The sequence below is a fragment of the Eurytemora carolleeae genome, unplaced genomic scaffold (assembly GCF_000591075.1).
Source record: "Eurytemora carolleeae unplaced genomic scaffold, Eaff_2.0 scaffold254, whole genome shotgun sequence".
Classification (NCBI taxonomy): Eukaryota; Metazoa; Arthropoda; class Copepoda; order Calanoida; family Temoridae; genus Eurytemora; species Eurytemora carolleeae.
In genome coordinates this window covers 30,961-47,173 of record NW_019396145.1, presented here as the reverse complement: position 1 = coordinate 47,173, position 16,213 = coordinate 30,961, and the positions used below count along the sequence as shown (strand labels likewise).

Sequence of the window (16,213 nt, the reverse complement as noted above, 5' to 3'; positions counted from 1 at the left end):
TTCTAATCTCTTTTTATTTGCAACCCTGATTTTGTAAACCTTAGATATTTCAAACTATGAATTCTGTTAAATCAAATCTAATCTTAAAATACTAAACGATCAAGTTGCAAATCTGTAGGATCACAAAATTTGAGTTTTGTGGTAATGACTCAATTCTTATCCAATATCTAATCACGGAAGCACGTGAAGCTTATCTTAGACACAAGCTTTGACATTTCTTGGTCTAACATTCGGGAAAAAACGATTTTAAGTCGTCTTTCAATTCCACAAGACATTTGTTAGATTTATTTTTTTTTTCATTGCAGGCTAGAGTGTGGTTGTGAATCGGACACACCAATCTACAAATGAAAAGTCACTTGAAATTATGCCAACAGTCCCTTTAAAGGACAAAATAGATACGTTGGGTGTTTACTCTTGTCAATATTATTTGATTAATTTGTCTCCATCAACATATTTTTTTCCCCATCTGAACTGTTAAAGCTGTTTTTTCAATTTTGTGTTTTATTATCAAAACAACGAATATAATTACATTTTTATTTTTATCTTAGCTAATAAGAAATTACATGATCAAGTTTAATATAAATGAAGAGAGTGAGAGTAGAATAGTGCTCCCTAGGGGTGTATCAAGTGCCCCGCTGCAGGTACTAAACTTACCATTGCATAGATCAACGTCACAGAAAAACTCAGTCTGGAAAGAAAAATATGTTAATATTTTCATTTATTCGATTAGTTATTTTTGGATTGGTAAGTATTAAATGAATCCTTCCTATCTTATAAAAATTTCTGAATTTATTAACAATAAAATACATGTTAAAATGCCTGTTTATTAAAAACATCCAACGTTAACAATCTACAATAAAAATTTTCAGCTTTCTTTTAATGGCTTTTCAAAGCTGTAAACTTTTAAATCTGTAATTACAGCAAATTTTTTTTTAACAAATGTTTCAAGTTTTACTGTACTATTTTGATAAATATGAGTGTTCAAAGCTAGAAGGACGGATTATAATTATTATTAATATTTTAATTTTCGCACGTAAAAAACCCTTTAGTTTACAGAAAATAAAATTTGCTCGTCTTTTTATATTTTATAAAAAATATATTAGAAAGGTAATAGAACTTACGGTTCCATTAGATTCTTTGCATCCTGTAGGATGTGACGATTCACCACAAGTTCTCATCCATTGATCCTCTGTAAATTTACTGTTAGAAAGACATACATTGTACTAAGGTTATAATGCAAGGAAAGGTGTACATATCTCATGTATTAAAGAAGGTGTATAAAATTCAACCAATCATAAATATAAATAAAAATAAATAGAAAGACGATAAATTTGAAATTTTGCGGGCCATTTAAGATTATATAGGGAAACAGGAGGGACTCTTATAATTTAGAAAAACCGGTTTTTTTATTTTTCTCTACTATATAAGAAGAAAGTCAAAAGTGTGTCCATTGGATACTCAAGTATTTGGGATTAAGAATATCTCATTCTAAAGTTTTCAGCACAGATGAAATAAAAAATCTAAAATAAAACTATGTGGTTCTATACTTGGACTTCAGTGAATTTTTTTAAAAGATCTAAATATTTATTTGTCATGTTTAAAGGTAAAATTTTTCATTATCACAGAAAAAAAAATTAATTTTTAAATTTTAAATATTACATAGTTCTATTTATTCACAAAAATTTGTTTTGTCTAATTATTTGTCTAATTTTTATATTTTATTTTAATTTGAATAATTTGAATTTGCATGCAGCAGAATGCATTTAACAATGTTCTTATTTAAAATATAAGAGAAATAAATAAAAAATTACAAACAAATATAAATTTATCCTATAAAGAGATAGAAACTGTTTTGAATTTTGCATATTTTATACATGGAGTACCTGGTCTAATATTATTACACCAACTTGCCTATTTTGGGAACATAAAAAATGAGTTGCAATTTCGTTATTCTCTATAATAAATATTCTAAACTATAATAAATGTGACATTTAAATTAAAAAACCATAAAGTACTGGGCAAAAAAGAAATGAATAAACCATCACCATGGTGATATTATCAAACAAATTTCACGTTGTATTGTTCTTAATTTTAGAAAAGATTGTACATATGTAATGATTTTTATTAAATCTAGAAAAGATGGTAGAAACATAACTCAAAAATTGATTGTTCTTAAAAAATGTAACATACATCTAGTTGATAGATCTCAAACCAAGTAAGGATGGTACATAACTTAAGAAACTATTATTTTTGGACTTAAAATTGATGGTACATAACTTAAGAAATGATTGATCTTAAACCTAGAAAGGATGGTACATAACTTAAGAAATGATTGTTCTTTAACCTAGAAAAGAAGTTAAGGAAATCAAGAAATGATTGATCTTAAACCTAGAAAGAATGGCATATAAATACAGTATTGATTGTTCTTTAACCTAGAAAGGATGTCATAAAAAAAACAAGTAATAATTGATCTTAAACCTAGAAAGAAAAATACATTACATAACATATTTATCATTTCAGTTATTACGTTATCATCAAATCCTTCAACATATAAATTATGCATTCTTGTATTTAATAGTTAACATGATGGTTTATAAATCCAGAAATGATTGTTCTTTAACATAGAAAGGATAGCACATACATCAAGAAATGATAGATCTTAAACCTAGAAATGATGGTATATAACTTGAGAAGTTATTGTGCTTAAACCAAGAAAGAATGATACATAACTTAAGAAATTATAGTTCTTGTACCTAGAAAGTAGGGTACATAACTCAAGAAATGATTGATTTTAAACCTATAAACAATGTTATACAAATGAAGAAACTATTGTTCTTAAACCAAGAAAGGATGGTAAATATCTCAAGAAATGATTGATCTTAAACCAAGAAAGGAAAGTAAATATTTCAAGAAATGATTGATCTTAAACCAAGAAAGGATGGTAAATATCTCAAGAAATGATTGATTTTAAACCAAGAAAGGGTGGTAAATATATCAAGAAATGATTGATCTTAAACCAAGAAAAGATGGTAAATATATCAAGAAATGATTGATCTTAAACCTAGAAAGAATTGCACATAACTCAAGAAATGATTGATCTTAAAACAAGAAAGGATGGTAAATATCTCAAGAAATTATCGATTTTAAACCTTTAAACAATGTTATACAAATGAAGAAATTATTGATCTTAAACCAAGAAAGGATGGTAAATATATCAAGAAATGATTGATCTTAAACCTAGTCAGAATTGCACATAACTCAAGAAATGATTGATCTTAAACCAAGAAAGGATGGTAAATATCTCAAGAAATGATTGATCTTAAACCAAGAAAGGATGGTAAATATATCAAGAAATGATTGATCTTAAACCTAGAAAGAATGGTACATAAATAAAGAAAAATACATTACATAACATATTTATCATTTCAGTTATTACGTTATCATTGAATCCTTCAACATATAAATTATGCATTCTTGTATTCAATAGTTTTTGTAAAATCGGAACTTTCCATGCATAGTCTGATGAGACAACAAAATATTTCATTTGTTTCTTAACTAACATTTCATTAAGATAAGATAGATTTACAAAACAATCATTTGCAAATTGCAATGGAAAAAAATTCTGCCTAGAACTGTGTTCAGGTCATTTTTGCATAATTTGGAAAGAAATCCAATGCAAAGCTTAAAACTTGCTTCAATAGTCTCATAGAAAGATATACACATCTACTGGCTAACATAAGTTTTAAATGTAAACATTGTTATGCGTAACTACTAGTTTTCTGACTCCATTTTGTAAATTGAAGGTTTTTGAGCACTTTCCATTGACACCAGATCAAATGCCTTACTCAGATCCAATTCACAAGCATAAACTGCTCTACAAGATCTGTTGATCCTCTAGCTGCGCATTATTGTACTGGCAAACTTTTGAAAACCAAACTCAAGTTTATCTGAGGTCAGCTTATCCGAGTTCAGAATTAATATCAACCAGTCAAACCATTTTAGAATCAAGATTCCTAAAGCAATTGTTTTGTAATTGTCACTGGTAGCAATGTCATCTAAGTTGTCCTTCACTATTGGCACTAATGTGCATGCACAGTAGTAAAAAAGCAGAAATTTTGCCTGTAGCCAAAAAAGATTTTAAGCTGGTGGTCACATGATCTATAAACTTATTACATGCCTTTATTCAGCAATCTGAGCTAAAGTCAAATACTGCATCACTTGCCATTGCTTTCATTTTATTTAGAGCATTTTTGACTGACTGGTGATTCACTTTATCTTTTAAATTTCTTCTTGAAACTTCTTGAAACCTAAACTTAGAATTCAAGTGGATCAAATATGACTTTGCTCTCTGGATATTTCATGTTCTGTTATGTCATTGAAGAACGTTTCCGAAAGACCTAGAATAAGCCTGTTTTAAGTTCTCTAGCAGACTTATAATAAGCCTGTTGTCAGTTCTCTGATAGACCTAGAGTAAGCCTGTTGTCAGTTCTCTGATAGACCTAGAGTAAGCCTGATGTCAGTTCTCTGATAGACCTAGAGTAAGCCTGTTGTCAGTTCTCTGAAAGACATGGAGTAAGCCTGTTGTCAGTTCTCTTATAAACCTGGAGTAAGCCTGTTGTCAGTTCTCTAATAGATCCAGAGTAAGCCTGTTGTCAGTTCTCTGTTAGACCTAGAGTAAGCCTGTTGTCAGTTCTCTGATAGACCTGGATTAAACTTGTTGTTTCTTTTCATATAGACCTAGAGTAAGCATGTTGTCACTTCTCTGATGAACCTTTAATAAGCAAGCATACACTATTCTGAAATAGACTTAATCTTCAATCTTTTAAACCTGGAGTAAACATATTCTTGAATCTTAAAAAGCTGGATTAAACCTATTCTTAATCTCATAAACCTGGAGTAAACATACTTTTGAATCTTATAAACCTGGAGTAAACATATTCCTGAATCTTAAAAAGCTGGATTAAACCTATTCTTAATCTTATAAACCTGGAGTAAACATATTCTTGAATCTTATAAACCTGAAGTAAAGATGTTCAAGAATCTCATAAACCTGGACTAGACATACTCTTGGATCGTATTAGCCTGTAGAAAACGTTTATTTGAATCCTGTAACCTGAAGGAAACATTTTTGTGAATCTTAAACCTTAAAGGGACAGTAAAGGAAAAATGAAAGGGGGTATAGGCTGAAAGCTAATCACTTTAGCTTTTCATCGAGACCCTTGAGACGCCTATCTGAAGTTCCTAACTCGAGAGTTGATATAAAGCTGTTTCAAACTTGTACGAAAATGCATATATATACAATTTTGTATAGAAATAGTAGGTTTAAACAGACCATGCTCAGAAAAACAGCAACCAATCTGAAAAAGATGATATCCCAGAGAAAGCTAATTGTAATTTAGGTTTACTTTTATATTTGTTGTTTCTATTTTCAATAGATTTCATTCATAATATTATTTTTACGTCCGTATTACTTGACCAGAAATTCCACCAATGGCAGTGCAGTAAAGTGGTCACGTGATACAGGCGGAGACACGTGACCAATATACTGTTCTGCCATTGGTGATAGTTCTGGTCACGTGATTTAAGTTTCAGATTTTCAAAATTTTACATATATGAATTTTGGTATAATTATAACACAGTTTTATATCAATTTCTCGAGACAGGAACATCAGATAAAACTTTCATGGGTCACGATCAAGAGCTAAAGTGATTAGCTTTCAGCCTATACCCCCTTTCATTTTTCCTTTACTGTCCCTTTAAGTGATTATTTTCTGAAGTCTCATAGACTTGAAGTAAGTATATTCTCAAATTTCATTTAATTTAAAAATAAAAAATTTCCTTTTATCTCATAAACTTGGGGTAAAGTTATTTTTGAATCTCAGAAAACTGAAAGAAACACTGTATCACCCTGTAATCCATTATGAACTCTTTCTTGCTGCACTTTATCAAAATCTTCTCCTAGAGTTCACTGCAAAATAAACAGTTCTCCCTCTCTTGGCCTCCCCACAGCTTGCCAACCCCAAAACCAGAACTTAGTTTCAGTCTGATATGGTTTTACATATTCATTCCTACCAGAGATCCCTTTTGAGATTTGCTACTCCTCCTGTTCTTGGTAGACACATCTTTGCGGTATTATCTACAGCTTCATATATTCCTGTAGCATATTCATCAATACTAACATCATGGTTCTGAACTTCTGACAATTAAGAGATTGCAAAGATTACATTTCTGTGGTGCGTCCAGGATATTAAGTCTTGTTTATAGTTTATCTAAATCATGCACTTGCTGCTCTAGAGACGGTTTACTCCAACTAAGTGTTGTGTATTGGTTACTTGCTCTATACTTCCAAATTAAGCTGATCCATATCAAACTTGCAGAATATAGGAAGATGACCAGACATATAATCTGAATGAATAATCACACCAGCCATAGTTACTAATTTATAGAATCCTTAATTACTGAGAAAATGATCAATTGTGAGTAAAAAATTGGCGCTAAAGTTTGCAGAATAAGCAAGAAAATTTGCAAATTTTTGCGCCAAAGTTTGCTTCCGCTGGAGTCCCTACTGACAACCCAACAATGAAAATTAAAGTATATGTTAATGGTGAAACTTACTGTTGTTTGTCGAATGTTTTATCATACACACTCCAGTTTCTAAAAATATAAAAACTTGTTCAATATTTTACTTTATTTCTTGAGATTTTTTTTTCGGGGGGGGGGAGGAGGAATACCATCTGATTGAAAATAGTATGAAGCAAATTTAAATTTTGATGTAATTGTTTAACCCTGTACTGATTGGGCTATTTATGTCTAATATAGGTATCCCCCGCCACCCTCAAATTTGATGCCCCTTTAATGGTTTTACTGTCCTCCATTCAACCCCTTATGCTTTGAAAAAAAAACTTAGTAAAATTTGTTTACAAATATTAAGGTGAAAACATTAAGAAGTTTGAACGTTAAATTGTAAGTTGTATTAAGTTAAATTGTAAGTTGTATTAAGTTAAATTGTAAGTTGTATTAAGTTAAATTGTAAGTTGTATTAAGTTAAATCGTAAGTTGTATTAAGTTAAATTGTAAGTTGTATTAAGTTAAATTATAAGTTGTATTAAGTTAAATTGTAAGTTGTATTAAGTTAAAAAGAAAAAAAAAACACAGGAGGTGGAATCCCCCTTCCCTCACAATTTTGATACAGTCAGGCTATCAATTCACATTTTTGATAGAAAATTAGCTGTAGCTATTTAAATTAATTTTATTTTTTTTTCTTGTTTTGAATCACTGCATGAATTTTCAAAAGTTCTTTCAGTCCGAAAGATACATCTTTAAGCACTTAATCTCAATTTCCTCAATAGATCTGTTTTCCCCTAAGAAATTTAAATAAAAACTTCAGTTGTTTTAAAGGTAAAAAGGTACAATATGGCTCTTATAATGAATGAAATTCAATAAGTGTTATAAATACATTTTTTTATTTATTAAAAACATGTTTAACCTTCACACGTTTTCTTCTCTCCAATATTGTCTGAATCACATACACCTTCCACTGTGAAACAAAACTCAGTCGTTATATGAATAAAGATATTGATTTTACTTTTAAAAACAAGAGAGGTGTTGATTCAAAGTTGTAAAACTATTTTTAAGAAATCAATTTACAAATCAATTTTGTTGACTGAGTCTTAAGTGTCCCTCCGGAATTAGGTCCACACGTGTAGCACTACATGAAAAAATAAAATTCAGTTTAACCTAGTCTGTATTTATCAAATATTTCTTACAATACAAATTAAAAATAATGAGAAATAGTTAAAACATTTTTGCTTCATAATTTTTAAGAGAGTAAAACTACCAAAATAATTGGTCTAAAGTAAGGGACTATTAATGTAATTACATACGAGATTTTAAAATTAGCGAATTGAATCTTTTAAATGTTTTGTAATCCATGAAGCTGAGAAAATGAAACTATCTTAACAAACCTGTATTGGGGTTGAGATGGTGCACAAGCATGCCAGAATTGCCAGCAGTATAACAAACTTCATCCTTCAAACTATCTAAACTTTATATTTCAAGATTAATAAACTTAATTTAATCTGAACAACGTATCTCAAGCTTGTGAAGATTCTGGAAAAATTAGATGACTTTGAAATTAGGAGTTTACTGTCATTTCTCTTTTAGAGGATATCGACTTTTTTTTCTAAAACATAAATTTTAACTTAAGAATAATATAAATATGAAAATTAACAAGGTAAATATAAACTTTTACTTAGTATGATATAAATATGAACCTTAACAAGCTGAATCACATTTATTGAATTCAAAAATTGTTTTTTATAACGTGACATTTTTTTCTCAGATTTAGTTAGAGTTCCAAAAAAAGGCGGAGCTCTTACAGATTATAGAATGGTTTTTAGAAGGAAAGTGTCTAAAAATAAGTGAAATATTTTGAGAAAAATGTAATTAATATTTTTATAAGCGTAATGCAGTTTCCTCAGTTTCAGGATGATATTAGTATTTTCCTAGGCATATTGTAAGATTATATATATATATATATATATATATATATATATATATATATATGTATATTGGAGCTAATTAAATTCACAATTTGCAAGTGATTTAATTTGCAATTCCATCAAAGCTTCATAATTTAGAATTCAAAATTGTTACGAAGTGAGAAAGAAAACGAAAATATACAACTTGGTAGGAAAACTTTAAAACAATAAGCATTATTTTTTTATACAAAATTTACAGAACTCAGAAATAAGAAAGGAAATTAATTTTATAAAAAAACTACAATTAAACTTAACAATATTGATTTGTGGTTAGATGTTGATTTACAACTGTCGAACCAAATATACAGAACTCCCTCTACATTTTATGTTTCCCACAAAAGATAAAAATTAAATAGGATAAGCTTTATTGAGTTTTTGTAAAATTTCATGATCTCAAATCAAGGGTTTCAAAAATGTAGATTTGTCAGCATTTTTTTCATAAAAAATAGAAGAATGGTTAAATTTGTGTTATCGATTTTCAAATAATGGCTTTTGCTATTAACTGTTGCTCTACAGATGCCATTCGTTATCGTTCCCAATATTCGTTAGATTCAATTATGGCAGGACTCTGCTGTGGGGTTCCTAGTGTTCAAGCATGGCCTATACTCAGGTACCGATAAGAGCGACAACATTCAAGATTGGCAAAAGATTGGATGACGTTTAAAAAAAAACTATTACAATGCATCTACTACTTTTGATGAATAATTTTTTTTATCTTCATTACCACATCTTCTCTACTTTATGTACCAGGATATACTAGGATAGTTTCCGGTATACCAGGATATACAAGGATAGTTTCAGGTATACCAGGATATACAAGGATAGTTTCAGGTATACCAGGATATACTAGGATAGTTTCAGGTATACCAGGATATACAAGGATAGTTTCAGGTATACCAGGATATACAAGGAAAGATTCAGGTATACCAGGATATACAAGGATAGTTTCAGGTATCCCAGGATATGCAAGGATAGTTTCAGGTATACCAGGATATGAAAGGATAGTTTCAGGTATACCAGGAGATACTAGGATAGTTTCAGGTATACCAGGATATACAAGGATAGTTTCAGGTATACCAGGATATACAATGATAATTTCAGGTATACCAGGATATACTAAGATAGTTTCAGGTACACCAGGGTATGCTAGGATTGTTTCAGGTATACCAAGATATACGTGGATAGTTTCAGGTATACCAGGATATTCAAGGATAGTTTCAGGTATACCAGGATATACAAGGATAGTTTCAGGTATACCAGGATATACTTCAGGTATACCAGGATATACTAGGATAGTTTCAGGTATACCAGGATATACAAGGATAGTTTCAGGTATACCAGGATATACAAGGATAGTTTCAGGTATACCAGGATATACTAAGATAGATTCAGGTATACCAGGATATACAAGGATTGTGTTAGGTATATCAGGATATACAAGGATAGTTTCAGGTATACCAGGATATAAAAGGATAGTTTCAGGTATACCAGGAGATACTAGGATAGTTTCATGCATACCAGGATATACAAGGATAGTTTCAGGTACACCAGGATATACAAGGATAGTTTCAGGTATACCAGGAACTACAAGGATAGTTTCAGGTATACCAGTTTATACAAGGATAGTTTCAGGTATACCAGGATATACAAGGATAGTTTCAGGTATACCAGGATACACTAAGAAAGTTTCAGGTACACCAGGATATACTAGGATAGTTTCAGGTATACCAGGAGATACTAGGAAAGTTTCAGGTATACCAGGAGATACTAGGATGAGTTCATTTATACCAGGATATACTAGGACAGATTCAGGTATACCAGGAGATACCAAGATATGTTCAGGTATACCAGGAGATACTAGGATAGTTTCAGGCATACCAAGAGATACTGGGAACGATTCATTTATACCAAGAGAAACTAGGATAGGCTCAGGTATACCAGAATATATGGGATGGTTCTGACATACCAGGAGATACTAGAATTGTAGACCTTTTCCAAGAAATGTTGTACCAGCCGAGTTCAAACAAACACTTTCGCCAACTCTACCTCTATACTCTGACAAAGGAAAATCAAAACGGTGAAACGTTTTCCATGTGAAAGATCGAATCCACAAAAAACTTTGCAATCCATAATAAATTCCACTTAAGCAATCAGGTATATGTTTTTCAGAAGTATTATAAATGTATTGAACTACACTACCAAACCCTTAACCACTCCTTTTCACTCCGACATGAAGTAATAGTAAGCTATTTTATCAAACATTTGGCTACATTAGAATATCATCATCCATGTTTAATAAAAAAACTAGTATAAGATATTTTATCTAACATTTTAACCATATTGAATCATTTTGTATTCATGTTTAACACTTATTATTTATTATAGGTTTGAAATATATCTACATAATGATTATTGGAGACTACTGTGTTTGAGTTGAGGAGCCTAACCAATGAACCAACCTAACCAACAAACCAACCTAACCAACGAACCAATTAGCCAATTATCAACCAGACTATCCGTCTATTAACCACTGATGCCTGTCTATTGTTTTACATTTCAAACTAACAACCAAGACAAGATGGACGTCGTTCAACCTCTCCATCAGAACTCCATCCATGGAGATAACATCCCTGAGGCCCCTCATCAGGAATCCTGAATCAGGAATCAACCTTCCTCAACCTCCTGCTAACCATCCCATCTTTCTTCCTCACCAATGCGTTCTAAAATGCAATTCAAAAGAACAACGTTTGTCAACTAACAGCCTTAGCCAAACACTACACTCACCACCTGGAAACCAATATAGAATTTTGCCTGTACGACCTCTCTGACCTCGAAACCACCAACATGACTGCCATGAACATCCTGGACTCTCACACCACCATGTACACCCCTTTGCCCTCCTCCCCACCCAATGAACAAGTCCAAAAAAACTCTGCCAGCTTCACGCCCCCAGGATCTCCACAGAAAACTGGACAACTATGGCAAGGTAAACCTCACCCTCCATGCCAGCCCGCTGGACAAGAGGGGCCCCCTCAACCACAGGCCGCACTATACACAAGGGAATGTTACTGATGCTCCTGAGAGCCCAAACATAATCAATGCAAGCTTCATGTCTAGGGCGCTGATGAAACATTAGCCAGAATTGTGAGGAGAGCAAAGATTTAATATTTAGGGGTCTAAATGTCTTGTTTCTAACCCGATTTTGACTTTTCGAAGGTCTAAATATATGTTTTAAGCAACCAGAAAAGGACTGGAACAATATTTAAAGCATTTGTGAAGATCGTTTAAAAAATACCTATGACGGCGTCTAACAGTTTAAGCAAAAAAATATAAAAATTGACTCAAAATCTCAGGATGTACGGCGAGGATTTTGAAACTTGCAGAATTTTATATCTGGATGTATATGAACCAAAAATATTTAGTAACAATTAGGCTGGAACTTTTTTTTTTTAATCATAGTGTCTAGTGTATAATCTACATTACCATTTCATGTGTACTATACACTAGCCCCCATTGTGTAATCTGAACTAGTCTCATTGTGTGTACTCTACACTTTCCTCTAGTGTGTATTCTACACTAGCCCCTCATGTGTACTATACAGTAGCCTCTAGTGTGTACTCTACACTAGCCCCTCATGTGTACTATAAACTAGCCTCTAGTGTGTACTCTACACTAGCCCCTCATGTGTACTATACACTAGCCTCTTGTGTGTACTCTACACTAGCCCCTCATGTGTACTCTAAACTAGCCTCTAGTGTGTACTCTACACTAGCCCCTCATGTGTACTCTACACTAGCCTCTAGTGTGTACTCTACACTAGCCCCTCATGTGTACTATACACTAGCCTCTAGTGTGTACTCTACACTAGCCCCCAGTGTGTACTATACACTAGCCTCTAGTGTGTACTCTACACTAGCCCCTAGTGTGTACTCTACACTAGCCTCTAGTGTGTACTCTACACTAGCCCCTCATCTGTACTATACACTAGCCTCTAGTGTGTACTCTACACTAGCCCCCAGTATGTACTCTACACTAGCCCCTAGTGTGTACTCTACACTAGCCTTTAGTGTGTACTCTACACTAGCCCCTCATGTGTACTATACACTAGCCTCTAGTGTGTACTCTACACTAGCCCCTCATGTGTACTATACACTAGCCTCTAGTGTGTACTCTACAATAACCCCCAGTGTGTACTCTACACTAGCCCCTAGTGTTTACTCTACACTAGACTCTAGTATGTATTCTACACTAGCCCCTCATGTGTACTATACACTAGCCTCTACTGTGCTCTCTACACTAGCCTCTACTGCCTTCTTTATACACTAGCCTCTACTGTGTTCTCTACACTAGCCTCTAATGTGTTCTTTATACACTAGCCTCTACTGTGTTCTTGTTCTCTACACTAGCCTCTAGTGTTAGAGTGCACTCTACACTAGCCTCTACTGTGTTCTCTACACTAGCCTCTAGTGTTAGTGTGCACTCTAAGTCTACACTAGCCTCTACTGTGTTCTCTACACTAGCCTCTACTGTGTTCTCTACACAAGCCTCCACTGTGTTCTCTACACTAGCCTCTAGTGTGTACACTACACTAGCCAATACTGTGCTTTCTACACTAGCCTCTAGTGTTAGTGTGCACTCTTTACTAGCCTCTGCTGTGTTCTCTACACTAGCCTCTAATGTTTTCTCTACACTAGCCTCTACTGTGTTCTCTACACTAGCCTATAGTGTTAGAATGCACTCTACACTAGCCTCTCCTGTGTTCTCTACACTAGCCTCTACTGTGTTCTTTATACACTAGCCTCTAGTGTTTACTCTACACTAACCTCTTCTGTGTTCTCTACACTAGCCTCTACTGTGTTCTCTACACTAGCCTCTACTGTGTACTCTGCACTAGCCTCTACTGTGTTCTCTACACTAGCCTCTACTGTGTACTCTACACTAGCCTCTACTGTGTTCTCTACACTAGCCTCTAGTGTTTACTCTACACTAGCCTCTACTGTGTTCTCTACACTAGCCTCTAGTGTTAGTGTGCACTCTACACTAGCCTATAAAAATCATGTAAAATCATTATGAAAAATGCTGTAAATATGGTTTACAACTCTCATGGACCATGGTGTAAACTCTATAGTATCACAACAAACTTACACTGCTCATAAAATGTGAACAAGGAATTTCTATTTTCTCGTTAAGAATTTCAGTCTTTCAGTATTTTATTATTACATAGTTGAAAAAATATTTTCTAAGCTAACATTTTAACCAGAAAATACAAACTTTAATATTATGTTATTCAATGTAAAGGGAAAACACAATTTCACAAAAAATTGTAAAGCAAAGAACGTTTTTAATTTAAACATCTTCACTACTTTGCTTACTGGATATAGCAAAAATTCATTGAGTCGAGTGTGGAGAGTCCAAAAAAGTTGATCTAAGTTAGGAAAATATTAGTAAATTATTAAATATAGTCATGCCAGGTTCAAATGCAGACACATAAATTATTTAAGGTTAATCTTTGTATTATGAGTGAGCTAACATAAAAAAACGGCAATTAAACAAGAACCAGTTTAACAAAAAGTGAAATATTTGTTTTCTCGAATTCTTTCAACTTTTCTTTTTAAAGTTTAGAAAGTCATGTCAGCGGATAATTAGAGATCTTGGATTGAGAAAATTGTGAAAATCATATATCTTCAATCCATCCCTTTTTTACATAAAATGGACTGTATCTCAAGGGATTCTCTATGAATTGAGCGGCGTGGCGGATTCACAACGGTACCTTTAAAAGCTTAGTCTGATCAAATATGAATTAGATATCCATATCTTTTGTTTTTTTAAACATATTATTTTCACTGTATCCATATTATTAATCAGACAAAGGGTACCATTGAGAATCGAACACGCCCCCCTTTAGATGGAAGGTCACTTGAAATTAGGATAATACAGTCCAATTAATTGATTGATCATGTAAACATTTTAAACTATATTTGAATAATCTCCTTTAAGATTATTCCAGTTTATGTAAGGTTATCCTTACTCATTATCAAGAAAATATTTCTGCAAATTCCACCTTTGTATTTTCATCTATATATAAATTTGGCTTGGGTGTCTTTTTGTCTGTTTGTTTGTATCCAATAAACGTCAAAACGGCTGAACCATCGGGCCCACTTGTGACACTTGTGGGACCTCACGTGACCCCAGGGAAGGTTTATGAATGATCAAAATTTAAAAAATTTGTTTTTAAAAGTTTTTTATTTTTGAAAAATTTTGAAAATGCGCAAAAAAATATTATGAAATCCGCAAACTTTTTTTGTTTTTGTTTTATACTGTACAAAGAGAAGATCTTCAGAGATAAAGCCACAATTAAAAGTTGAAATAGAAGATGGGCGCGAAACGCCCTAAAACCCTAGTTTCTTATAATTCTTTATCTTCTGTAACATAATTCAAATCTCTCAGAAACTGTTTGTGATAAATTTAGAGTTTCATGCAGCATTGTTAGGGATTTACCGAGAAAACAAAAAAGAATTGAAACTGAATAGATGTTTTTTTTTAAATTAATCCATTCTTCTTTTTATTATTAAAAACGAGTTTTTCTCTTTAAATTAAAAAATATTTCCATAACATATAGATACGAACCCCGCTTCTTCGCATGCTGCATGTTTACTGCTTTAAAATTCCTGCCATGGCGTCAAACCTTATAGAAATCCAACGTATGGACCCGCTACGTATAGCAACATGGCGTATTTTCCGGGAGAACATTTTTATATTTTTGAAAAATTAAAGTATAAGTGGAAAGTAAATATAATTTTCATAAAATTCTTTTATTTAAATGGTAAAACGGAATTTTATGAAAGCATATTAGCATTACTGGAGAACTTTTTTTATACTTTTAAGAATTTTTTCCAAACCTAAAATGTACATATTAAACTATTTCGCTCCTTTAATGTCTAGGGTATTATGATAAATTATGATAAATAGAAATTATGATAATGTTGAGCTACAATGTTTTACAAAAACGTTTAATTTTTCAAAAATATAAATAAATGTTCTCCCGGAAAATACGCCATGTTGCTATACGTAGCGGGTCCATACGTTGGATTATAAAAGGTTTGACGCCCGAAATGGCGAAATTTTATGAAACATAAAAAGTCTCATCTAAACCAAGCTCAAGAACTAAGTAAGATGTAAAATATATCGAAAGATATTATCAAAACTGAGTAAGATCAAATTTTTCTAAGCATTCTTAACTCTCTTTAGGGCAGGGAGTAGTAAAGATATCAAATACGAAACAGATATTAATTTTTTAAATACAAATGTTAAATTCGATTCACAGTCCAAACAGTTTTTCAACAATTCTAAATTAGAATCCAACATCAAACAACAAATCCCAATTTTCTAATACCTATATATCTACAAACAAATTATGTAAACATTTGGTATTTCAAACTTTGATTGTTTTATATAACAGAAGAAGGATTGTTAATCGTTTTTGAAAACTATTATTAAACGATCGTTTTTTTTCGTTTTCCTATCGTTTTTTGTTTTGTTTTCCGATCATTTTAAAAACAATCGTTTTAAAAACTTTTTAAAAAAACGATAATTTTTAAAACGATCTGAAAACGAAACAAAAAATGATAGGAAAACGAAAAAAAAGATCATTTTTCAAAAAAAATGAAAACGTT

At 32.1% G+C, this 16,213-nt stretch overlaps 2 protein-coding genes across 3 annotated transcripts; one reads left to right on the top strand and one right to left on the bottom strand.

Moving 5' to 3' along the window:
- Window positions 1-520: 520 nt before the first annotated feature.
- Window positions 521-8,820, bottom strand: LOC111696312 (uncharacterized). Of its 2 annotated transcripts, none has more exons than XM_023465883.1 (7): window positions 8,796-8,820; window positions 7,965-8,044; window positions 7,681-7,708; window positions 7,487-7,537; window positions 6,616-6,654; window positions 1,122-1,189; window positions 521-688 (listed from the first exon to the last, which is right to left on the bottom strand). In XM_023465883.1, the coding sequence occupies exons 2-7, from the start codon at window positions 8,025-8,027 to the stop codon at window positions 560-562; spliced, it is 378 nt and encodes a 125-aa protein (XP_023321651.1). In that variant the 5' UTR covers window positions 8,028-8,044; window positions 8,796-8,820; the 3' UTR covers window positions 521-559. The 2 variants fall into 2 exon arrangements, with proteins under 2 accessions (XP_023321651.1, XP_023321650.1); XM_023465882.1 differs by having other exon boundaries at window positions 7,965-8,039; window positions 8,796-8,817.
- A 2,564-nt stretch (window positions 8,821-11,384) lies between these two features.
- On the top strand, window positions 11,385-12,866 carry LOC111696302 (extensin-2-like). The gene is made up of 2 exons (XM_023465872.1): window positions 11,385-11,526; window positions 12,121-12,866. The coding sequence occupies exons 1-2, from the start codon at window positions 11,385-11,387 to the stop codon at window positions 12,864-12,866; spliced, it is 888 nt and encodes a 295-aa protein (XP_023321640.1).
- The last annotated feature ends 3,347 nt before the right edge of the window (window positions 12,867-16,213 follow it).